At 39.0% G+C, this 14,675-nt stretch overlaps 1 protein-coding gene across 6 annotated transcripts in view; it reads right to left on the reverse strand.

Moving 5' to 3' along the window:
• The window catches only part of NFIB (nuclear factor I B), a 226,756-nt gene that overhangs the window by 1,838 nt on the left and 210,243 nt on the right, over positions 1-14,675 (reverse strand). For 3 of the 6 annotated variants that reach the window (XM_054031875.1, XM_054031874.1, XM_054031876.1), the window contains exon 12: positions 1-4,854. This exon is cut by the window's left edge and continues 1,838 nt beyond it. In XM_054031875.1, the coding sequence (XP_053887850.1) occupies positions 4,725-4,854 (130 nt within the window). In that variant the 3' untranslated portion in view covers positions 1-4,724. The remainder of the gene's footprint in view (positions 4,855-14,675) is intronic. The other 3 variants (XM_054031877.1, XM_054031879.1, XM_054031881.1) reach the window with 2 other exon arrangements.

A 14,675-nucleotide genomic window follows, 5' to 3' on the forward strand; every position in this document is an offset into this window, starting at 1 on the left:
TCTCACACTGTACAAATAATTTAGAGTTTAGGTACAGAACACACTTGGGTGTCATGGCTGAGTATGTCCCTGTGCAATCTCTTTCATTAAGTCCTTATGAAGCTACAAGTTGCAAATCCAAAATTCTGCTCCCTGAGGACACAGCTATGTGAGACAATAAGTACTGTTAGAATTCTCTGCCTATCTTGAATGCTCTGTGAACCTAATCTTAAATACCATCATGTAACAATCACAAAAAACTTTTGCTAAAGGCCATATATACTAATAAAAAGACAGTGGTGCTTCCAACATTCTGAAATGCTCTGAAAACCAACTTTTCCAATACTAAATACAACAAAATAACCTTCATAAAATATAACTTTTCTCCATTTACAACTTTTTTTAAAGGATTAGTAACCTAGGCTTTTCAAGCATAGGAATCTGCGAAATAACTCCTAAGGTGGACAGATTTTTTTAATACATAAATTAAGAAACTGGAGAGTTTTAACCCAAGTCCAGTTTCCAAACAAGGAATATTCTTGTTTACTTTAAAAATGGAAATGTCATATATTTCCATTATAACTGTTAAAAAGTTAGCTTTACAAACAAGGGTACTTTAATTAAAAAAAATTCTTAACAAAACTATACAGTGTACAAATTACTGTCTACAAGGTAGGTGGTTCATTAAGAAGATCCTCCGTTCTTCTCGCTACTTGCAGCTTCACAGATTCATTCACATATTTTCAATGGAGCTGCCCACCTGAACATCACCCCACAACTATATTGCTATAATTAATATTTTTGCCATGTCTTTATGTACAGTCTCCTTCACTGCCTTTTCTTTTTTCCCTTAGTCAAGCCTCAAACGTTCATGTCACTCCAGGGGAAACACACTTCAGTGGTACAGCCATAAGGCTAGGGCTGCAAAGCAACTTACTAAAGGCAGAACAGTGCACATAGAACGGGGTGGCTTGATTTAGTCAGAATACACTTCCTGGTGAAGGAGGAGGCTAGAGACTGGATTTGAGTCCTCAATATTTTCTTAATTTTTTGACTCTTGAACTTAGGGGAAAAAAAAGAAAGAAAAGAAAAAGAAAAAAAAGAAAAGAAAAGAAAAGAAAAGGAAGTTTGGGTTTCTTTTTTCAAAACAGGCCTTTCTATTAAAGAGGTAGGCAGAAAAACTCACAGAGTCACTTAACATTCCACAGAGGAAAATTCATTCATACAGAGCGAATGTGACTTAAAAAAAAAAAAAAAAAAAGTCTGTGTTTGTAAGCTTGATTTGTTCACACCATAGGTCAAAGATACATGAAAAGTTTAGTTAAGAGCATCCACCATCTACAAGGATAAGCATCATTTAAATTATTGCACTTTATTGTCTGGACTTGCCTTGGTTTCATCCTGCTGTGCTAGTCAAAGTTTAAAGGGACATCTTACTGAATGGGATAATCAAATACAGTTCTCCAGCACATAACCATGTTTCATAACTGTTCATTATTAAGTGATGTGCTGAGAGAACAATACGCAGCTTATATTATCAGGCCACAGCCTAAGGGATCCTCAAGGTTGTTCCTACGTTTCAGTTAGTCTTAACAGCCGCTTACTTAGTGAATAAATTCACTTACTATGGGGCTCAGAAAAAGAGCAACATAAAGCTGGTTTCTTTTTTTTAATTTAGCTAAATATAAATCTTGAGTTTTTTTATTTTCTACTTTCTCTCTCTGTTGCCTTTTAGGCCTTGCTTACACAGCTTTCTCATATCGTGTCCCACTGATACAGCTCCAACGGAGGTAGCAACGATGGTGGGAGCGCTAGTGGAGACAAGGTGCTGGCAGCTGCCACTGTTTTTAGCTATATTGTCATCTGGACTTGCTCTGAGCAGGGTTGGATGACACAGTAGTAAAACTGCCAGCGCGTAGTAGCCACTAGACGGCTCAGCAGTGCTACCATTGTTAGAGCTGCATCCCAGTGGTAGATCAATAACGGGAAATTTCAAGACAAAGCTAGAATAGAAGCAGCCTTTATGGGCTCAGTTATCCCAGAGGGGGCTCAATGCTCAGCAGTCTATTCTCCCCGGCATTCGCACCTTAATAAAAGGGTGTGCATTGATGGGAAAGCTGAGCTGTAAAATGGAGTCCTTATGTACATAAGGTTTGCAGCATTAGGCCCACTAGTCTGTAAGATTTTACTTTACTTGAAATAAACTTTTCTTTACATTGTATTCTAATTCCATTCATGTTACAGTACAGAACTGCAGCTTTCCATCTGACCTTTTGTATGTGAAGAAATTCTAAACCTGTGGCATCTGTTTGCTAATGTAGGTGCCTGTAATTCAGATGTTGTGTGTTGTTAAACTAAAAAAGACCCCAACTCTTTGACATAGGGAAAAAAGAGTATTCACCAGTCATTTAAATACAGTGCTCCAAATTCTCTGCTGGCATAACTCCTTTGGAGTCAACTGAAATCAACAGAGTTACACCAACAAAGAATGTGGCCCAGTGCGTGCATCTCATAGAAGACAGTGTGTTTCCATGTCATTCTAGCTAAAAATACCCTCTAAAAGTGTACATTTTGGGATACCATATCTTTGCCATAAATGAAAGAGACTCAGTCTCACTGTGGGTCTTGACCTCGCGAAATAAAAAAGTAAAACAATTTCCTCAAGTCAAGTCTGCCTCCAACAGAATCCTTTTTTTTTTTTTTTTTTAATCCAGAAATGAGTTCAGCTTGCACCCCAGGTGGGAAGTTAAAAAGAGGGAACCTATTTGAAAGTTTGTCACAGCAGGCAGAACAGTCGCTTTGCAGCCCTTGCCTGGCTAAGGGTGCACTGCTTCACAGCTACACTGTAAAGTGTTAAAAATCCTCCCCACCCTCCCCAGAATATATATATATATATATATATATGTATGTATAAAAAAAAATCCCCTGTCCATCTCTCAGTACACAAAAGGACCTCATCACACTGCAAAAATAGCAGTACCCACTTTGGTCAATTAAAACAAACGAAAAAAAAGCATACATTATTCTTTTTTTTTTCTCTTTTAAATCTGTGTACTTACCTATAATAACCAATACAGCTAAAAGCACTACCTACATAGGCAAAACTTGGTATTGCATAATTCGTATAAATTTGAACACCCCCCCCCAAATATTAATTTGAAGATGAAAAACATGAAAGGTTAATAGAAAAAACACCAAAATACTGAAAATATTGCTGGTCGATTACAATTTTTAAGCGGCAACTATACACAGCCATGATATGCTTTATAAATGTGAGATAAAGGTATAACTGTCTAAAAAATCCATGATGTCACACTTTTTCCCCCCATCTGGAGTACAAAATATTTTGTCATAAAAATGGTAAAGATTTAAAATAATAAATGCAGCAAAACAAGTAGAGTGATGTCACTTTTTTTTTTTTTTTTTTTTTTTTTTTTAAGATTTCAAGGCAAGGCACGTAATGTGGACATTATAACTTCGTGCAAATTAGGATTACTGGAAAGAGTATTTTTAATCAATTAATTAGTTTTAAGAGACATAGAGGCAAAATGTGTCTGCCCATGCACGTTACTGTTCTGTCAATATGAGAAATGTGTTGAACAAGGCTAATTTCTGAAAGCACCATGCAAGTTTTCAGCACCCTGTGATTAGACTTATTATTTTTGTAAGAGTGCATGTTTATATATATTTTACCCCCCACCCTGCTATTCCCAGTCAGTAAACTGTAAGCTTTGCCTTTGTGACATGGATTTGCCTTTTTCTTCGTCTCTATGATGCAGATTTTATAGAACTTTACATACACCCTATGGGTTATTGATGCAACCAGTAACTTTAAATAAATAAATCCTACCCCTCTATGGAGGCAGCAGCTAAACCAACATAAGTGCTGTGTTTCCATTAATTTCTTCTCTCAATGACATGATTTGTCTTGATTTAATGCCCTCAAAACTGAGGGGAAAATAAATTTGCGCAAAGTAATTTTAAATTCTTTTTTTTTAATCCCCTCAATTTAGAGTCCAAGGGCTGAAGGACTTATAATGATGTTCCCCTTTAGATATAATTTTTAAATTGCACTTGCCTCTGTAAGTATTTCTTTAGTGGGTAAAAAGGTAAATTATTTTTTACTGTTGCAAGAGGAGATAACACTTTTACCTACAGAGAGGCATTTTTTCCAGAGAGCCTGTGTTCATACTGACTTTGAAAATTCCAACCTAGGTAACACGCTAAAAAAGGCTGGGTTAAGGGCCAAAGTTTAATAAATCTGTACTGATAACTAAAGGCTACAGAGTTTATTTTTTTTAACTTTTAGAAATCAGAGTGTTGAGAAAATGGCTGTCTCACAGCCCTTGTCCTCTTGCAGCTCTGTTGCTGCCGCCTAGCCTTTGTTTTGTGAGATAACTAGGAATAGTGATCCCATGCGTAAACAACAAGAATACTAAACCAATAAAACTAGCTTATCATGCAAATATTAAGGCATCTAGAAAGTCAGTTAAAATATATTGTCAGAGACAGAACATCTATTTCCCAGTGGACTTCATATAACAAAGGCTACTTAGCAGAGGCTGCATTCTACCCATCAGTGAAATATCATCGACCCTTTTTATGTCATTACAGTTTCAACCTTAAGGGAATTAGTGATTGTAAATGCTGCAATTGCTGGTCTATTTTTCTTCTTTCTTCAGTTTCATTTTTTGTCCTGTCTTCCTTTCTTTTTTTCTTTTAATTTTTTTTTTTTTCATTTTCCCTCAGTTGCTTGTTTCTGCTTGAAGGAAAGGCTCTCCAATTATGTTCAAACCATAATTTTGGACATTTGTCGGCAGGATTGGTGTCCTGTTTGATACTTGAAAAGGGACCAAGCTAGCCCAGGTACCAGGACTGTTGAGAGAGAGAGAGAGAGAGAGAGAGAGAACAAAATAAAGATTAAGAATGTTGCAACAATAAGAACATAATAAATTTGATTAAGACTCAGATTAGTATTCATTATAAATAATACTATTTAGGATAAATTTAAGATGGTAAATTTGTGAATGCCACTTGAACTTCAAGTGTGTACAATTTCCTTTGCAAACTCAACTGAAAGACAAAAGTAAATGTGTTAATATGAATTATTGTAAACATACACTAAATAGCCTGCTTATTCCATGAGAGCCCCAGACAAGTTAAAGAGGCACGTTTATGGAGCAGGTACAAAAAACTACATTATGAGAACTCATATGAAACTGCTTCTCTGATTTTAAGAACTAGTCAATCCGTTATAGTGTACCTGTTATATTGCTTATTACCAGAACACAAAATACACATTTAATGTATAATATAAATCTCTTCTGTGATTTAATAAATCTTCTATCCCCTCTATCACACAATTCAATCACTTTCTCCATTATATTATGTGCCTGTGAGGTGCATGAGTCCAAAATGGAGCAGACTCTGATGAAGAAGAAATGTTTTTAGCTTTAATGCATGAAAACATACTTTTTTTAGACATTTTCAAAAGCAGGATGCATTCCTTATTACAGTCCCATGGCAATAGCCAAGGAACACCAGATAACTTAGGGCCCAATATACAAATACTTACTGTCACATGTAGATATTACGACCATGAGTAGGTCCACTAAAGTCACAGTAGAGCAACATTTTCAAAAGTGTCTTAGTGACTAGAAACCTACATCCCATATTCAATAGCACCTGTGTCACTAAGTCCCATTAACTTGCAATTTTTTACCAAGTAGTAACTACCAATAATAATCATTATACCCAGTGGCAAAGTATTTGCAAGATTATTCATTCCAGGTCAGATTTCCAAAAGTGTATAGTGCTGACAACTGGGGCCAGATTTTCCAAAAAGCTCTTTGGAAAGACCTGAACTCTTTGAAGATCCAGCCTTTTATGTAGGTGCCTAACAGGAAGCTGATAAATAATGAGCTCTTTGGAAAGTCTGGCCATATATTGTTCAGCAAACATAAGCATGATAAGAGAGGCCATTATATCAAATGGAAACATACATTCAGAGTCAGATTGTCAAAATGAGGCATGCACACCTGTGCAACCAATTAATTTATACCTATTTTATTACACCAAATGTTCTCAAATACCCAGTGGGTGTGTGCACACTAGATATTTGCACACTCATGTAGCCATTTGACACCTGTCTATCCAAGTGCACACAAGTCTAATCTGTGAACACACATTGTGTATCTGATGTGTACTTTTTGTGCAAAACATTTGCACATGCTTTACTTTGAAATCTGATACCCATATTATATTTTTTCATGAGGGAAGTTATTTTTTCCTCCCATTTCCTTGATCATTCTTTCATGATCCTGTTTCCCCAAATACATGCACATGCTTGGTTAGTGCAAATGTGAGTTAGGGGTATGCATTAAGGGAAAAACAGACCCTCTTTATCGATCTTAAAATGTATAAATAATAATTACAATTATATTTGGCCGTTTGTGCAATCTTTTCTTGCTATGCAAATATAGAAAAATATAATTATTTTGAAAAGTCTATTGAACATGTTCCTCAGAGAATTAATACTATAGGGGGAAAGTAGCCTTTTCCCTTTAGTCAAATATCATTTTCTTCTTCATCTCTTTAACCCAGTTCATTTGGAAGTTTACTTCTGTGTAATATAGAAACTAAAGCCAAAATTTCTACATTTTGACTTTGATGTGAGCTACATGTGCTCAGCACCTCTGAAAATCAGACCACATGTATTTAGATGTCTAACTTTACACACCCAAGTTTGAAAATTTTGGCTTAAATTCACAATCTTGCTCTCTTTGAAATCAATGGTAAAACTCCCATCAGAGCAAGATTGGTCTGCCTCAGTGAATTATATGGATCATGATCACAATGAGATGTATGTAATAATGTCTATAGAAACAATACCACCCAACAGCTTTTTCAAAATATACAAATCCTTGAATGCTAACGTGTATCCCACTAGAAAGCTATCCACAAGTGCTGCTATTTTTCACATGAGTTTTTAGATCTTGCAATTCTAGTAAAACTTTATGATCATCTTAAATTTCCTATTTCCTCAAAAAGATTTCTGTGAACTTTGGTGAACTCAATGTTTTACTGTTGTTTGCCTAAGAAAGAATTTTTATTCTCCTCGATATTCAAAAATGGTGATAGTTACGCAATAAATCTTAAAACATGCACAAAGAGTTAAATCCATTTATACATGAAAGATTTGCCCAATATGATCTGATGAAAAGATTATGGTTCCAAAAAAATATTCAATACCACGATCTCACGTAAGAGGCTTAATTGTTTCAACCTATCTCTCTTCATCTTCCTTCACTATTTGTGTCCAACAATGCATTTTTGTTCATTATCCCATTTTACAGTGAGCAATGTTAAAAATGCATGATGAGGTGACAGCTAGTAAAAACAATCAAAATGATTCCATGCTGATCTGTGTATGGGAAACTGTAATAATAGAAAATTGCAATAAATAAATAAAAACATTCTAAAAGAGAGACTGCACAGGATTTATGGTTTTAGCCACTTAAAACAGAAGAGTAACTAAAAGAATGTAAATTCTGTGGCAGATTCAACATGGGATTGGAAATACAAATAATTTGCATTGCAAAGAAGAAGTCCAGATAAACTGCTTACAGGTTATCTTTTTGGAGAATTCACTGTGTACTTTAGTGGCTGGAAGTTGATCTGACTTTTTTTTTTTAAGTTTACAACCTCCTAATGACTACAGTATATGAAAGACGGCAGTTTATGCTGCTAAAGAACAAATTACTATTTGTAGCAGCTTTCTTATCCAGTATTATACAGAGGAGACACAGATCTTTATTTTTTTGGAAAATGTTCAATAAAAACAAATTGTAGTAAGTGACTAATAAAACTGTTGTTGCAGTATAACTAACAAATTTAATTTAGATGTTTATTTAAACCTTTCAAACCTCCCATCTTACATTATGACCATGTCACAAGTGCAGCATGCAATATATTTGTCAATACGGTTTATGAATCCTTAGGGAAGAATAAATCTCATAGGTTAACACTATGCAGATTCCATATGAGTTTTATAAGCCTCTTACTACCAGTATGTAGGTTAAGTTAACAGTTATAAGATATAGACTGTTCTATTATCCAGTTCATACTCTTAGGGATAACAGTGAAAATAACTTAACGAATGGCAAAACATGCCAGTACAATGGTATACAAGTGCTTTGATTAGAAATGGAATCACAGCTTAGGTGTCTGATAATTTTTTATCTAAACGGAACTGCTTGGTTTAGTGGCTAGTTCTTCCCCCTGGTAATGGAGGATGATCCCTACAGTCTTTTCCAGCAATCTATCCTGCTTCCAAGTACTGGCACTTCCAGGTGAATGGTTTCTAGAGCTTTCAGAACTAGTCGTGCATTTAAGGAACAATACTTATGAGAATTCAATTTGATATAATGGCGATTCCTGGGGCAGACCTGTCCTGCCACCTATAAATGGTCAATTTCAAATAAAAGAATATATGCAGGAAAGGGAAGGGAATTAAAGTGAAATGGAGGAAATAAGTATAGTGCCTAGCGCAATGGAGCCCCAATCCAGGTTGGAGCCAGTGAGTGCAGCAATAATACAAATCATATTAACCAGAATGCTAAATCACAACTAACTCAGGCTCTTTTAAGCTACAAGATCGGGTGTCTGTCTTTCAGATTTTGAAGCCTCATCACACTTTTGCACTTCTTACAATAAAATGTATGATAAATGTAATTGAATTTTCAACTGCCACTTGATGGATCAGACACCTATGAGTGAAAGAACTGATGGCAATTCAGTGCTCATGATATGTGCCCAAACAGACAGTTCTGGAGAGCAAGATCGTCTGTTTATCCACAGAAGAGGCGCAGACTGGATAGAAGTTCTCTGCAATGCCCTGACATCATCCCTCCACCATGATTGGGAGGGAACTTCTGTGAGAGTAAGAAGGTTTAATCTCCACATCTGTTGCATCCTTGGCTTTTCTGAAGAGATTCCTAACAAAAATGCCAAGTAGAGCTAATTGTGTCCCAAATGTTGCCTTGTCTTTATGTGGGAAGCAATGGTGTGAAGAGCATAGATAACTTTCCCTTCATCTCACCATTGTGTTATCTGATCAGATTGCCAGGCAGAATTGCAATCCCTGATCTCAGGAAAGCACAGACACTGCCCCCCTCTCCTCCACAGGGTGCCCGAAGGAAGGTAGAGAGAAAGCACACCAAAGCTGTGCCCATCACACAAAAGGCAGATGAATTGGCTTGGTGGAAGGAGGGTAGTGAGCTGCATGCTACAGAGAGTTGTAGGAGAAGATCTGTTGCCTCTACAGCCCCAAACGGGCTGGTGCTCCCTCTGGAACAGAGCAGCTCCATGCTGTCCTTGCTATCTAAGTTCCCTCTAAGCTGCACGATACACAGCTGCCTATTAAGCACCATGCAGGCGCTCAGGGCTGCGGTGGGGAGAGATGAGTCTCCCCAAGCCCTGGACCTGCCGTGGCATCCCTCCTCCGGCCCTGACCCAGCCCAGCCCCGGACCTGCTGCAGCAGGGGGACAAGCGCCCCTCCCCTGGCTCAGCCTGGCCCTGCTGCAACCAGGGGAGAGGTGCCCCTCCTCCACAGCCCAGGTGCTGCTGTGGGGAGAGAGGGCTGGGGAGAGTAGACCCAGGGAGCCCCACTGCACCCTCCATCCCAGCTCTGAGCCCCTCATCCCCAGCCCCACCCCAGAGCCCTCACCCCCAGATGGAGCCTTTACCCCTCCACATCTCAACCCTCTGCCCCAGCCCTGAGCCCCCCCATACACACTCTGAACCCCTCGGCCCCACCCACTACATGAATTTTGTTATGTTCACCAAGGAGGTTATGTGTGACACATCACCTCCATACTGGTACACAACAAAATTCATTCCGCACATAGGTGGAAAAAATTAGAGGGAACACTGCTTACTATGCAATCTGACTAAAAGATATCATTGAGCCCTGTGCTGGTAGGTTTTGTGACATGAATAATTGCCTGCTAGGTAAGAGGATGAGCTACAAACTTGTTCAATGCCGTGCTGTTGTAGCTGTGTTGGTCCCAGGATACTAAAAAAGTGGTGAGGTAATATCTTTTATTGGACCAACTTCCATTGGTGAAAGAGACAAGCTTTCTAGCTTATGCAGAACTCTCTTTAAGGTCTGGGAAAAGTACCCTGAGTGTCACAGCTAAATACAAGGTGGATCAGATTATTTAGCATAAGTAGTTAACACATATTTCAAGGGGTTTCTTGTATATAGTTGTCTGTAGAGTTCCACTGTTAAACCTTATAGTGGTGTCAAGGAGGTGGAAGCTAGTGTGGGAGTGTTGTAGAGAGAGTTTAATGGATAGGTGATGGTTGCTGAAGTTGTGGTGGAAATCTATGAGGGAGTTTAGGTGTCTGTCCAGAGAATGAAAATATCATCAATGCATCTCAAAAAACCTGATGGCAGCCCTCCAACACAAAAACAAAAAGGGGAACCAACTACAACAACTCCACTACCCACAGAACACCACCTCCAGGAGAAACCATAACATGAAGACCCACCATCTGGATCCTATGTGACACTCCAACATCATCAATTTGTCAAGACTACCCTTAATCAGAGCTGAATTATCTGTACTCTCCAAGGAATTGAACTATTTCCCCACCACAGAATCTAATACCAGACTAACATGGGGAGAACTAGAAGAGTTATTCTGCCTTTTTTTTTTTTTTTTTTTTTTGAGGTACATCAATGATATTTTTATCCTAGGTGTCCAAAATCCACAGATTGCCACACTTACCTTCACAGATTCAGTAACCATCCCAAGCACACCAAGAAATCTATTATCTACAGCGGGGCACTCAGATACCGCAAAATATGCTCCAAGGAAAAAGTCCACGTATACATCTTAACTTACTTAAAACCACCTTCACTAAACAAGGACACTCCACCATGGAACGAGATGATGTCGTGGAACAAGCCACCCAAATACCCCAAGAGAACCTGCTTCAATGCAGAAATAAACCCGTCTCTGATTGCATGCTGCTAGTTGTCACCTACCCCTCCTCCCCCCTCCCCCCGAACACACACTGGAATTCATATGGGTTATCATCAAATAACAATAACCCATACTCAATGGGGACCACATCCTGAAAGAACTCTCTCTTATGGCCTTCAAACAGCCCCCCAACCTCTTCAAACTCAGCATCAGAGGCAAGCTCCCCATGGACCAGGACACACCAACTCAAAGTGGAACCAGACCCTGCCAGAATATTAGATGCAAAACCTGCAGATAGATCTCCACTGCTACGATGATCACCGCCTCCCACAATACATCCTCCAAGATCCATGGGTTGTACACATGCCTGTGGTATAGCTCAACTAGAGCACTAAGTGCCCCAATAACAACTATAAAAAGCAACAGAGAGTCCTGTGGCACCTTTAAGACTAACAGATGTATTATGCTCCAATACATCTGTTAGTCTTAAAGGTGCCACAGGACTCTCTGTTGCTTTTTACAGATCCAGACTAACACGGCTACCCCTCTGATACTTAATAACAACTATGTGGGTGAAACCAATCACTATGCTCTCTAATGAACTCACACAGAAAAATGATAAAAGACAAAAGCCTGGGAGCTTAAATTAATATCTTTGCTAGACACTAAAAATCATGGACTGAATAGAGACGTTGGATTTATGGCTTATTATAACAGTCTATAACCCACTAACACTCCCCAACCCATGACTGGAAAGGTGTGAATGGGCCACTTCACCTTGAATGGTCCCTTGAAACATGGTGTTAATTACTTATGCTACACAATCTGTTCCACCTTGTATTTAGCTGTGACATTCTAAGTACATTTCCCAGACCTGAAGAAGAGCTCTGTGTAAGCTGGAAAGCTTGTCTTTCTCACCAACAGAAGTTGATCCAATAAAAGATATTACCTCACCCACCTTGTCTCTCTATATGCATTCCATATAAGTTTCTAAACAAGGTTACAGGATAAGCAGCCATCAGAAAACAGCTTTCAGTTACATATCTAGATTTCAACCAGCACCGTTGTAAGGAGAGTCGACCAGTGTCACTAACAACTCTGTGAACCATCATCCTTCCACAATAATTTTACTAGCAGCACCAGCGGTCTTTTCTCATAATAACTAGACTTTCTAATAATAGATGCATTCTGCAGTCATCATTTCTTTGTTCACAAATGTCATAAAATAGCAAAGACAAACTCTACAAGTGTCTGAAGGGTTAATATTTTCCATTACAGTTTTCACATGTTAATTCAATCAAGATTTCACCCATGATTTTCTTTTAAAAATACTAAGTGCTCTTTCAAGAATCCCTGATTAAAATATTACTGGAATTGACCATAAGCAGCACAGTATTTATATACAGTCCACTGTGGAGGTTATATTAATGTGAGGAGAGTAATAAACAAATTACTCTGCACTGAAGAATAAATGTAATCAAGACTTGCACCAATATCAAGTTAAGTCTCCAGCAGTTAATACTTCTGTTGTAAGAGCTTAAAAAGTCTCCGATACAAACATTTTCTGATCTAAAAAAGGAAAACCTCTGTCTTAAAAGGCAGACCTAAAACAATGGTGCCCAAACTTTTCCTGTCACACACCCCCTTACCAGTAATGTAATCTGTCCACGCCCCACCTCCATTACTGCACATTTGGCTCAGCAGCAGAGCTTGCGGTGAAGGCAGAGCTGGGAGCAGAACTGGTGCTAGAGAGGGAACGAGGACAGAGCTGGCCTGGGGGAGGAGATGAACTGCAGCTGAGGGTGGAGTGGAACTGTGGCTGGTGCAGGAGCTGGACTGGGAGCAGAATGGTGCTGTGGCCCTGGCCGGAGCTGGGCTGGGTGGTGCTATCTCCCCACCACCCATGGGGCTGACGCAGGACCCGCTACAGGCCCCTCTCCCCAAATATTCCTTCATGCCCCCCTAGGGGGCATGCCCCACAATTTGGGGACCACTGACCTAAAATATCATTTCTAGTTGCAGCCTTACCACCTTTTGCAGTGATCATATCAGCTCTCACAAGCTAATCATGGCCAGGCTAGATCAATACTTTGGCTAAAAGAGCTAGGAACATCTTGATGCGGAAGGAAGTGGTGTTGAAGACGTAGCAGGTGATGCTCTACCTTCTGAGTCAGAATTGAACCAATGCCCCAGCAAGGCAATAGAGGGCAATGTACTATTTGAAAATGCCCTCCTTCAATTGAGACATGAAGCTAAAGTTCCAACCACTTGTGGACTTTAAGATTATATGCCACTTTGCAGGAGTAGTGGTGTTAACTTCAGTGGCCTGGCTAAATTCCAATTTGGTTATTTCTGCCTCTATTACTTCTCCCTTGAGTATGGTACTTTCCGTCACTCTCTGTCCTAAATTGGTGTGTGAGCAGAGTTAGTGTGTGGAGTTAAACAGCTGCCACATTCTACCTTGGAAGTGGGCGTTTATTTAAGAGATACTATGTTAAGTATATCTCTGCTTAACTTAGGAAGATTTTTATACTATAGTTGGGCAGAAATCATCCTCTCCATTTAGCAGATGGAGAAGATGAAAATTCCACAGAGGAAGTGGAGGCAAGGGAGTTCTGCTTCTGAGGCATTGTTTTCCCTCTCCATGGACATGAAGAAGTTTCTCTGTGGGTTTACAGTGAAAAATAGGTGAAGGGGGTCAGGAGACATGCATCCTCATATCAACACCACAAAAAGTCCTCAGCACAGTTAGTTCAGACTGAGATTTTGGTGCACGCCCATTCTGTGCTGTGTACCCTGACTAGGTTGAGGGAGGGTGAGATGCCTGGGGCAGCAACTGGCTGGAGAGCTAGCTGCCATGAAGCTGAGGTATGGGGAGTGGGAGTTCCCAGAGACAGTGCAGAGGCACAGGGTTCATAGCAGACACAAGGATACATGGGTTTTGGGGGTCCCTGCAGTAGGGCTGATGGGTAGAGGAAATAAATGAACGCGATCTAACAGAGTCCTTCACCAAACACGCATGAATGTTTTGCACAGGATGATTTGATTCTTTTATGTGAGCTTCTGAGAAAAACAGAAAATTCTGTAATTTCAGCCAAACATATTAGGCCAAATAAATAAATAACAAGAAAACAGAAAAATTCCACTTAACAATAAAAGTTTGTAGTGCAGCAAAGGGAAGGCTAACTAAAGGGCTGCATTTCAGCATCCAGACTGCATATTCCTGTTCTCTAACATGACACCAATTCTCTTTTTCAAAACGTTCAATAGAAATATTTTTTTTAAAACTTAATCACAGCAGCATTTTATACTTCTTTTCTTCTTCCACAACTTATTTTATAATTTAAATCAGTCATTTATTAAATGTTATGTGTTAGCATTTTGGTAAATATAATCAGAAGTTTCTTTGTTTAGTAAACACAACACTAAATGCAAGTGAACATCTTGTTTGCAGGGGGGAAAAAGTGCACTTTTATTGCTTAAAATGAAACAACTTGAGATAAAATGGCTAGTAGGTAAAATTCCAGAGTCACCAAGGAGTTAAAAGTACACTTTACACTTGGGAATTTTCTGTAACATGCTCCTCCTTCCCTAAAACTGCTGCCAAAAATCATCTGACAGGAAACGTAAGATTAAGTTTGTCCTACCTAAGTGAACAAAGAGAGCTCAGAACAGGCAACCGGTTTACTGCAGAGCGGGAACTT

Source organism: Malaclemys terrapin, chromosome 6, assembly GCF_027887155.1.
Source record: "Malaclemys terrapin pileata isolate rMalTer1 chromosome 6, rMalTer1.hap1, whole genome shotgun sequence".
In the NCBI taxonomy this organism is placed as follows: Eukaryota; Metazoa; Chordata; order Testudines; family Emydidae; genus Malaclemys; species Malaclemys terrapin.